General features: G+C 41.2%; 2 protein-coding genes across 3 annotated transcripts in view; both read right to left on the reverse strand.

Annotated features, from left to right (window-relative positions):
• Window positions 1-12,023, reverse strand: part of ZRANB3 (zinc finger RANBP2-type containing 3) — a 319,153-nt gene that overhangs the window by 147,099 nt on the left and 160,031 nt on the right. The gene's annotated exons all lie outside the window — the stretch shown is intronic.
• Window positions 2,282-3,978, reverse strand: LOC111542659 (mortality factor 4-like protein 1). Its single transcript, XM_023212209.2, has one exon. It carries the CDS (start codon window positions 3,946-3,948, stop codon window positions 2,977-2,979), a length of 972 nt encoding a protein of 323 aa, XP_023067977.2. The 5' UTR covers window positions 3,949-3,978; the 3' UTR covers window positions 2,282-2,976.

Raw genomic sequence — 12,023 nt, forward strand, 5'->3', positions numbered from 1 at the left:
ACACCTGGCCCGTTTTTTCTTTTTTTGGACGGAGTTTTGCTCTTGTTGCCCAGGCTGGAGTGCAATAGCACGATCTCAGCTCACAGTAACCTCCACCTCCTGGGTTCAAGCCATTCTTCTACCTCAGCCTCTGGAGTAGCTGAAGTGGCATGAGCCACCGTGCCCAGCTAATTTTGTATTTTTAGTAGAGATGGGGTTTCTCCATGTTGGTCAGGCTGGTCTCGAACTCCTGACCTCAGGTGATCTGCCCACCTCAGCCTCCCGAAGTGCTGGGATTGCAGGTGTGAGCCACCACGCCCAGCCAACAGTTACAGATCTTTACCTGGCTAGAGTTCTTCAGTGTGTTACTTCCCCGCCTCAACGACTCTGCCAAAAACAGGCTTCTAGGAATTGAGGCTTGGCCCTATTTTTTGTGTGTGGACAATACCACCAACTTTGTGCTATGGTTAGGGGTCTCTGGTTTTGTTTCCTGCCATGGTTTCATAACACATTTTCTTAATTTCAATTTATCTGCAAATAGGATCTGTTTTGCTTCTCCAATTTTCTGGAAAGTAGAATTCTCTCTCTGCAACCCAGATTCTATCACCAGAACCTCAGCTGCTTGCTGCTAAATTTACTTGGTGTCAGTCACCTGTCTATCTATACATTTTGCACTTCATGTATGACTAACAGTGATCTGTGTTGGGTTGCCAGGCAACTCTCTCCCAAAGACCGCCACTCCTCAAAATTTCCTAATCTTGTCTACTGAGATCGGGTGGGTAAGCCTTCAATAGGATAAGTAGAATTGGGACTTGAAACAATAGGTAGAATTAAAAAAACAACAAAATTTCAGTTAGATAGAAAGAATGAGGTGAAGAGATACATCATCCAACAGGGTAACTATAATTAATAACAACATACTACATTCTTAAAAATTGCAAAGAGAAGATTTTAAGCTGTTCCCATCACAAAAAAGCACGTGAAGTAATGCATATGTTAATTAACTCAATGTAGCCATTCTACAATGTATACATATTTCAAACCAACATATTATATACCATAAATATATAATTTTTATTTGTCAAATAAATATTTTTAAAGAAAAAAATAAGAAAAATAAGTTTTAAGTTGAGGACAGGCGAAGAAAAGGGAAACTAGCCTGAGTATGGGTAAGAATAATCCTGATATGTTGGGAAGCTAATTGGATTAGAAGTTCGAATATTTTTGTCTTCTAGTTCTCTAATTCTGTATTCTTGTATCTAATCTATTAAATCTACTAGAATTAACTCCAGATGTTATTTTTCAGTTCTAAAATGTCCACTAGAATGTTTTTGTTATTGTTCTAACATGTTAAAAATTCTTGATTTTTTGTTTGTTTTGTTTGTTTGTTTGTTTTTTGAGATAGGGTCTTGCTGTGGCTGGAGGGCAGTGGTGTAATCGTGGCTCACTGCAGCCTCGATCTGGGCTCAAGCAATCCTCCTAGCTCATCTTCCTGGGTAGTCAGGACTCCAGGCATGTGCCACCATGACCAGCTTTTTTTTTTTTTTTTTTTTTTTGGTACTTTTTGGCCAGGCTGGTTCTTGAACTCCTGAGCTCAAGCAATTCACCTGCCTTAGCCTTCCAAAGTGCTGGGATTACAGGCAAGAGCCACCATGCCTGTCACCAAGGGTGGAGTACAGTGGCACAATCTTGGCTCACTGCAACCACCTCTACCTCCTGGGTTCAAGCGATTCTCATGCCTTAGTCGCCTGAGTACCTGGGGACTATAGGCGAGTGCCATCACATCTGGCTAGTTTTTGTTATTTTTAGTAGAGACAGGGTTTTTTGTTTGTTTGTTTGTTTTTCTGTTTTGTTTTCTTGAGACGGAGTCTTGATCTGTCGCCCAGGCTGGAGTGCAGTGGCCTGTTTTTGGCAGAGTCGTTGAGGCGGGGAAGTAACACACTGAAGAACTCTAGCCAGGTAAAGATCTGTAACTGTTGGCTGGGCGTGGTGGCTCACACCTGCAATCCCAGCACTTCGGGAGGCTGAGGTGGGCAGATCACCTGAGGTCAGGAGTTCGAGACCAGCCTGACCAACATGGAGAAACCCCATCTCTACTAAAAATACATCTTGGCTCACTGAAACCTCTGCCTCCTGGGTTCAAGTGCCTAGTTGACAAAGCTGCTTTTGAATGCTGGTGGTTCTATTCCTTTGACACTACGCACTTTTATAATAAGTGATTCTCCTGCCTCAGCCTCCTCCCGAGTAGCTGGGATTATAGGTGCATGCCACCACTCCCCGCTAACTTTTGTACTTTTTTTTTTTTGAAATTCAAAGAAAAAATTTATTGAAGATCTGAAAAACAATTCCTAAAAGATTGACTTTTCCAGAAAACTAGCTACACAATGCATTGCGTCTATCATGTTAAAACGTGCATTAGACACAAATACAAAAACCATGAAACAAGCCACCATTCTTCAACAATTTGAGCAAAGATAAAATGCCTAAGTAACAACATGGATGACTTGCAAAGGATGGGCTCTTTACTTTAAGCACCATTTTTAAAAGAAAAAAAAAAAGGAGCACAAATGGATGAGTGTGTTCAGTTATATACACAGTTATATACACTGAATTGAACCTTTGGCACTAGGAATCAGAGCATTTTGTCATATAGCACTAACACGTATTATAAAAGTGTGTAGTGTCAAAGGAATAGAACCACCAGCATTCAAAAGCAGCTTTGTCAACTAGGCAATAAAACACTCTACAGCATATCCCTCTGTTCTCCAACATTGAAAACACTGGCAGCAAATTTGAAATGAAAAAAAAAAAAAAAAAAGAAAAGAAAAGAAAAAAGGAGCTATTACCCCTTTTATTTTCTCTGTTTAAAAATCAAACAGAAAACAAACATCAATTGTTATACACTAACATCTTCAAAGCACATTGTTTGTACAAGAGATAGACTAAGAACAAAAATGTGTTTACGGAGATCCAAACATAAGCGAGTGAGAGTGCCTCTCACACAGCTTTCCGATGGTACTCAGGAGGAGCCACTTCGTAATCGCTGGCACTACACAAAGTTGCAGAATTCTTTGCCAGGTACTTTAGGAAATCGTGAAGATAATTGAGTAATAAAGCAAGGCTCTTCTCATCCAGAGGTGTATAGGCCAACACTGCTCCAATTCGTACAAATAATCTGAGGAGATGTGGCGCTCCATACACCTGGGACATGGGTGCATCAGGATGATCTGCAAGAATTTCGGCATACTGTGGTCTCTCAAATTTGTAGAGTAGCTGGGTGCCCAACATTACATTGAAGTATTCTTTTATCCCTGCCACAACTTCATTAACCGCATACTCCTTATTATCTGTGTTTCCACGAGATTTCTTGTAATTTGCATAATCCTCAAGAATGGAATCCACATTCTTCTTGGCAGGAAGATAAAAGAGCTGTTTTTGCCTGGTAACTAAGTCCCAGTCATCAACAAGCCACTGTTTTAGTTCTTCAGGAATCTTTACTTTAACTTCAACTCTGTTCATGAATCTTTCCTCATTTTCAACAGTAGGATCTACCCGGGCCCTTTTCTTCTGAGGAGGCTGAGGGGTCTCACTGGTACTGCCACCATCTCCGTTTCCAGGTGTTTTCTGTTTGTTCTTTTTTATTTTCACATCAACATTTTTCTGTTGCAGACCAGATGTCTTCTTTCCTGGGGCAGCCCCTCTCATCTTCCCCTCTGCATACTGCTCCTGATTGGCTTTTTGAAGTTCTCGCTGTTTCTGCAAATTGGTGTCCACGTATTTGAGTACTCTGCTCTCTGGAATCCACTCATCCCAATTTTTATTCCAACCACTGTAATGTATAAAGTATTTCACTTGTTTGTCCTTTACGGCAACCTTTACACACTTTGCTTCATAAAGAAGAGGCCCATGAAAGCACAGCACTGGCTCGCCCTTCTGGAATTTCGGCTTCGGGTCCTGCTTTGGCGCCATTTATAAATGATTCGCTGCCTCCTCCTTCTCCCACCCAACTTTTGTATTTTTAGTAGAGACGGGGTTTCGCCATGTTGGCCAGACTGGTCTGGAACTCCTGACCTCAGGTGATCCACCCGCCTCGGCCTCCCAAAGTGTTGGGATTACAGGCATGAGCCACTGCGCCTGGCCAGGACAGGGTTTTGCCATGTTGACCCGGTTGGTCTCGAACTCTTGACTTCAAATGATCTGCTTTCCTCGGCCTCCCAAAGTGCTAGGATTGCAGGTGTGTGCCACCATGCCCAACCAAAAAAATAAGTTATTTTAAAGTCTCTCTCTGATAACAACATCTGATCTCGTGTGGGCTCTATTTCCTTTTCCTTTTGGTATCGGTTTTCCAGGATCCCTCATATTTTCTGATTTAACACCAGATATCATGAGTAAAAAATTCACAGAAGCTCTGGGTAGTATTATTTTCTCCCAAGAGGTGTTAGGTTTTTCTTAGGGCAGGCAAATTGAGTAACAGCAAATACCTCATTCCTTTTAAGACTTGGTTTTAGGCTTTTAAAGGGCAAGTTTATTCAGTGTTGCCCTTATTCCCAGCGCTTGGTATTTATTATAAAAGATGGCCCTTCTAGGGGTCAACAGAATCAATAGAAGCCAAGGCAAGATACTTGTAAACAATCTCTCACCTCAACAAGGCTCAACCCCATCTCTGTCTACTTAGTATCACAATACTGCTAAAATCTTGGCTTAGTTTTTATCCTTCCCAACTCTGTATTTCTTCTGGGTTTCTTGGGATCTCATTCTGTGCATGTATAGTTTAGGAAATAGCCAAAGACTTAAGGCTAATGTGTATGCACATTTTCTTTATAATTATCTCAAGTTTCCTCCTCTCTGAGATTTTTATCTTCATATCTACGTGGCACAGTGCCTAGTTTGGGAAGTAGACAGAATAGTCTCTGACAGAAACAAGTAGAAGCAGCCTGTTTGACTCATGTTGTTTAAGGCTTAAGGAAGATAAATAACTGAATATTCAGTGATGAATTTAGGCAGCTGAAAAGGAAAAAACAAATTTTGGGAGCAAAGAATGTATCGTTAGGTTTTCAAAATTCTAAACATTTTCTTCATGTTCCCAGCTATCATATCATCCTCTTTCCTAATAAACTATATTAAAAAAAAGACTGCCATTAAAGAACTATTAAACATAAAACATTAAGTACCAATTAAGAAATAGGAAGTCATTTTAAAAAGAAAAAAATTTCTCAAGTCAAGCAGTCTTCAGTATAACTCATGGAAGGACTGGTCTTACAAAGATGATGTGTTGAATGTAAGAATAAGCAATGGAAACAAACAGGATAAAATAAAGAGTCTCACTCAATTTTTGATGTTTACATGCAAGCCCTCTTACCCTTCTTCTCCAATTGTGTACAAGCAGAAATGAAAGTGTGGGTGCTATTTTCTTTGGCACTGGTGGGAAATACAAACTATGCAAGCCCCGGCCCACATGGTAAGAACCCTCACCTTAACCCCACCCCATAAGCTCAATAACAGACTATGCTTGCCTCTTCTCCTTGTTTTTTTTCAAGTCATTTTTATATCTACTTGTGAGCCTGCCCTCCTCATCTCAGAAAGACTTGTTATGTCAGTAATAAACTTTTCATACCCTCTTCATGTCTGGGTAGCATCATCAGCCTAGACATTCAAACGAAATTTTGACTGGAAAGATTCATTGCACCTCTTCAGGGTGACCATGATAAAGGGAAAGCCATCTTTCAATATATGTTAATCAACTGGCATTGTGATTTTTATAAAAGAATTTCCTTTGGCTTTGTTAGCTACAGTAAAAAAATCTCAGGATTTGATCAACTTGCCATCACTGAAAATAATAAATTTCTTGGTTAGGTACAGTAGCTCACATCTGTAATCCCAACATTTTGGGAGGCTGAGGCAGGACGACTGCTTGAGGCCAGGAGTTCAAGACCAGTTTGGGCAACAGAGTGAGACTCTGTTTCTATAAAAAAAATTAATAATTCCCAGGTGTGGTGGCATGTGCCTGCAGTCTAATTAATGGGAAAGCTGAGGTGAGACGACTGCTTGAGTCCAGGAGGTTGAAGTTGCAGTGTGCCTACCACGTCACTGCACTCCAGCCTGGGTGACAGAATGAGACCCTGAAAAAACGAAAGGGAAAGGGAAGGGAAATTTCTTAATCTACCCATTTCCTAATCTACTTGAAGATCATACCCTATGGTATTAGGACTGACACTGACACTCAGTTTTTGTCCAGCTATCTTTCCTGGTAACAACTCCCAACTTCTTATTCAGCATCTCTTTAGTTTAAAGATGATGTAGTGAAATGACTAAAAGTGATTCTCAGAAATCAGAAACATATTTATCAATACAAAGTGAAACATTTGGGTACTATCTTTCTTAGGTATTTGTTTTTGGTTGTTCATTTTTGGGCCATAGTGAAGTAGGAAATAAAGTTTGATGGAACAAACTAGAAAAAGACATCGTTCTAAATTAGAAACCAAAAGTATATTGGCATAATCTCATATTCCCATTAAAGAAAGGAATAATACATAGAATAACTCAGTTCTAAATAAAATTTGTAAAAGGACCACCTTTTAAAATAAACTTTTAAGGCCAGGCACGGTGGCTCATGCCTGTAATCCCAGCACTTTGGGAAGCTGAGGTGGGTGGATCACCTGAGGTCGGGAGTTTGAGACTAACCCGATGAAACCCCGTCTCTACAAAAAATACAAAAAAATTGGCCCAGCATAGTGGCACACGCCTGTAGTCCCAGCTACTCAGGAGGCTAGGGCAGAAGAATTGCTTGAACAGGGGAGGCGGAGGATGCAGTGAGCTGAGATCATGCGTTTCTACTCCAGCCTGGGTGACAAGAGCGAAACTCCATCTCAAAAATAAAGAAAAGAATACATAGATAAAATAAAATAGAGGGCAGAGCAAGATGGCCGAATAGGAAGAGCTCCAGTCTCCAACTCCCGGTGCGAGCGACACAGAAGACTGGTGATTTCTGCATTTTCAACTGAGGTACTGGGGTCATCTCACTGGGGAGTGCTGGACAATCGGTGCTGGTCAGCTGCTGCAGCCCGACCAGCAAGAGCTGAAGCAGGGCGAGGCATTGCCTCACCTGGGAAGCGAAAGGGGGAAGGGAATCCCTTTTCCTAGCCAGGGGAACTGAGACACACGACACGTGGAAAATCGGGTAATTCCCACCCCGATACTGCGCTTTAAGCCAACGGGCACACCAGGAGACTACACCCACACCTGGCCGGGAGGGTCCCACGGCCACGGAGCCTCCCTCATTGCTAGCACAGCAGTCTGCGATCTAACCACAAGGCAGCAGCGAGGCTGGGGGAGGGGCGCCTGCCATTGCTGAGGCTTAAGTAGGTAAACAAAGCCCCTGGGAAGCTCGAACTGGGTGGAGCTCACAGGAGCTCAAGGAAACCTGCCTGTCTCTGTAGACTCCACCTCTGGGGACAGGGCACAGCTAAAAAACAACAGGGGAAGGAGCAGAGGCCTGTGCAGACCCGAACGACTGTCTGACAGCTTTGAAGAGAGCAGTGGATCTCCCAACACGGAGGTTGAGATCTGAGAACGGACAGACTGCCTGCTCAAGTGGGTCCCTGACCCCTGAGTAGCCTAATTGGGAGACATCCCCCACTAGGGGCAGTCTGACACCCCACACCTGACAGGGTGGAGTACACCCCTGAGAGGAAGCTTCCAAAGGAAGAATCAGACAGGTACATTCGCTGTTCAGCAATATTCTATCTTCTGCAACCTCTGCTGCTGATACCCAGGCAAACAGGGTCTGGAGTGGACCTCAAGCAATCTCCAACAGACCTACAGCTGAGGGTCCTGACTATTAGAAGGAAAACTATCAAACAGGAAGAACACCTATACCAAAACCCCATCAGTATGTCACCATCATCAAAGAACAGAGGCAGATAAAACCACAAAGATGGGGAAGAAGCAGGGCAGAAAAGCTGGAAATTCAAAAAATAAGAGCGCATCTCCCCCTGCAAAGGAGCGCAGCTCATCGCCAGCAATGGATCAAAGCTGGTCACAGAATGACTTTGACAAGATGAGAGAAGAAGGCTTCAGTCCATCAAACTTCTCAGAGCTAAAGGAGGAATTACGTACCCAGCGCAAAGAAACTAAAAATCTTAAAAAAAGAGTGGAAGAATTGACAGCTAGACTAATTAATGCAGAGAAGGTCATAAATGAAATGACAGAGATGAAAACCGTGACACGAGAAATACGTGACAAATCCACAAGCTTCAGTAACTGACTTGATCAACTGGAAGAAAGAGTATCAGCGATTGAGGATCAAATGAATGAAATGAAGCGAGAAGAGAAACCAAAAGAAAAAAGAAGAAAAAGAAATGAACAAAGCCTGCAAGAAGTATGGGATTATGTAAAAAGACCAAATCTACATCTGATTGGGGTGCCTGAAAGTGAGGGGGAAAATGGAAACAAGTTGGAAAACACTCCTCAGGATATCATCCAGGAGAACTTCCCCAACCTAGTAGGGCAGGCCAACATTCAAATTCAGGAAATACAGAGAACGCCACAAAGATACTCCTCCAAAAGAGCAACTCCAAGACACATAATTGCCAGATTCACCAAAGTTGAAATGAAGGAAAAAATCTTAAGGGCAGCCAGAGAGAAAGGTCGGGTTACCCACAAAGGGAAGCCCATCAGACTAACAGCAGACCTCTCGGCAGAAACTCTACAAGCCAGAAGAGAGTGGGGGCCAATATTCAACATTCTTAAAGAAAAGAATTTTAAACCCAGAATTTCATATCCAGCCAAACTAAGTTTCATCAGTGAAGGAGAAATAAAATCCTTTACAGATAAGCAAATGCTTAGAGATTTTGTCACCACCAGGCCTGCCTTACAAGAGACCCTGAAGGAAGCCCTAAACATGGAAAGGAAAAACCAGTACCAGCCGTTGCAAAAACATGCCAAAATGTAAAGACCATCGAGGCTAGGAAGAAACTGCATCAACTAACGAGCAAAATAACCAGTTAATATCATAATGGCAGGATCAAGTTCACACATAACAATATTAACCTTAAATGTTAATGGACTAAATGCTCCAATTAAAAGACACAGACTGGCAAACTGGATAAAGAGTCAAGACCCATCAGTCTACTGTATTCAGGAGACCCATCTCAGATGCAGAGACATACATAGGCTCAAAATAAAGGGATGGAGGAAGATCTACCAAGCAAATGGAGAACAACAAAAAGCAGGGGTTGCAATCCTAGTCTCTGATAAAACAGACTTTAAACCATCAAAGATCAAAAGAGACAAAGAAGGCCATTACATAATGGTAAAGGGATCAATTCAACAGGAAGAGCTAACTATCCTAAATATATATGCACCCAATACAGGAGCACCCAGATTCATAAAGCAAGTCCTTAGAGACTTACAAAGAGACTTACACTCCCATACAATAATAATGGGAGACTTCAACACTCCACTGTCAACAATAGACAGATCAACGAGACAGAAAGTTAACAAGGATATCCAGGAATTGAACTCATCTCTGCACCAAGCGGACCTAATAGACATCTATTGAACTCTCCACCCCAAATCAACAGAATATACATTCTTCTCAGCACCACATCACACTTCTTCCAAAATTGACCACAAAATTGGAAGTAAAGCACTCCTCAGCAAATGTGAAAGAACAGAAATTATAACAAACTGTCTCTCAGACCACAGTGCAATCAAACTAGAACTCAGGACTAAGAAACTCAATCAAAACCGCTCAACTACATGGAAACTGAACAATCTGCTCCTGAATGACTACTGGGTACATAACGAAATGAAGGCAGAAATAAAGATGTTCTTTGAAACCAATGAGAACAAAGATACAACATACTAGAATCTCTGGGACACATTTAAAGCAGTGTGTAGAGGGAAATTTATAGCACTAAATGCCCACAAGAGAAAGCTGGAAAGATCTAAAATTGACACTCTAACATCACAATTAAAAGAACTGGAGAAGCAAGAGAAAACACATTCAAAAGCTAGCAGAAGGCAATAAATAACTAAGATCAGAGCAGAACTGAAGGAGACAGAGACATAAAAAACCCTCCAAAAAATCAATGAATCCAGGAGTTGGTTTTTTGAAAAAAATCAACAAAATTGACAGACCGCTAGCAAGACTAATAAAGAAGAAAAGAGAGAAGAATCAAATAGACACAATTAAAAATGATAAAGGGGATATCACCACCGACCCCACAGAAATACAAACTACCATCATAGAATACTATAAACACCTCTATGCAAATCAACTAGAAAATCTAGAAGAAATGGATAATTTCCTGGACACTTACACTCTGCCAAGACTAAACCAGGAAGAAGTTGAATCCCTGAATAGACCAATAGCAGGCTCTGAAATTGAGGCAACAATTAATAGCCTACCAACCAAAAAAAAGTTCAGGACCAGATGGATTCACAGCTGAATTCTACCAGAGGAGCTGCTACTATTCCTTCTATTCCTGCTACTATTCCTTCTATTCCTGCTACTATTCCTACTATTCAAAGAGGAGCTGCTACTATTCCTTCTGAAACTATTCCAATCAATTGAAAAAGAGGGAATCCTCCCTAACTCATTTTATGAGGCCAACATCATCCTGATACCAAAGCCTGGCAGAGACACAACAAAAAAAGAAAATTTTAGACCAATATCCCTGATGAACATCGATGCAAAAATCCTCAATAAAATACTGGCAAAACGGATTCAGCAGCACATCGAAAAGCTTATCCACCATGATCAAGTGGGCTTCATCCCTGGGATGCAAGGCTGGTTCAACATTCGCAAATCAACAAACGTAATCCAGCATATAAACAGAACCAAAGACAAGAACCACATGATTATCTCAATAGATGCAGAAAAGGCTTTTGACAAAATTCAACAGCACTTCATGCTAAAAACGCTCAATAAATTCGGTATTGATGGAACGTACCTCAAAATAATAAGAGCTATTTATGACAAACCCACAGCCAATATCATACTGAATGGGCAAAAACTGGAAAAATTCCCTTTGAAAACTGGCACAAGACAGGGATGCCCTCTCTCACCACTCCTATTCAACATAGTGTTGGAAGTTCTGGCTAAGGCAATCAGGCAAGAGAAAGAAGTAAAGGGTATCCAGTTAGGAAAAGAAGAAGTCAAATTGTCCCTGTTTGCAGATGATATGATTGTATATTTAGAAAACCCCATTGTCTCAGCCCAAAATCTCCTTAAGCTGATAAGCAACTTCAGCAAAGTCTCAGGATACAAAATTAATGTGCAAAAATCACAAGCATTCTTATACACCAGTAACAGACAAACGGAGAGCCAAATCATGAATGAACTTCCATTCACAATTGCATCAAAGAGAATAAAATACCTAGGAATCCAACTTACAAGGGATGTAAAGGACCTCTTCAAGGAGAACTACAAACCACTGCTCAGTGAAATAAAAGAGGACACTAACAAATGGAAGAACATACCATGCTCATCGATAGGAAGAATCAATATCGTGAAAATGGCCATACTGCCCAAGGTTATTTATAGATTCAATGTCATCCCCATCAAGCTACCAATGAGTTTCTTCACAGAACTGGAAAAAACTGCTTTAAAGTTTATATGGATCCAAAAAAGAGCCCACATTGCCAAGACAATCCTAAGTCAAAAGAACAAAGCTGGAGGCATCACGCTACCTGACTTCAAACTATACTACAAGGCTACAGTAACCAAAACAGCATGGTACTGGTACCAAAACAGATATATAGACCAATGGAACAGAACAGAGTCCTCAGAAATAATACCACACATCTACAGCCATCTGATCTTTGACAAACCTGAGAGAAACAAGAAATGGGGAAAGGATTCCCTATTTAATAAATGGTGCTGGGAAAATTGGCTAGCCATAAGTAGAAAGCTGAAACTGGATCCTTTCCTTATTCCTTATACGAAAATTAATTCAAGATGGATTAGAGACTTAAATGTTAGACCTAATACCATAAAAACCCTAGAAGAAAACCGAGGTAATACCATTCAGGACATAGGC

This window comes from Piliocolobus tephrosceles, chromosome 11, assembly GCF_002776525.5.
Source record: "Piliocolobus tephrosceles isolate RC106 chromosome 11, ASM277652v3, whole genome shotgun sequence".
Taxonomy (NCBI): domain Eukaryota; kingdom Metazoa; phylum Chordata; class Mammalia; order Primates; family Cercopithecidae; genus Piliocolobus; species Piliocolobus tephrosceles.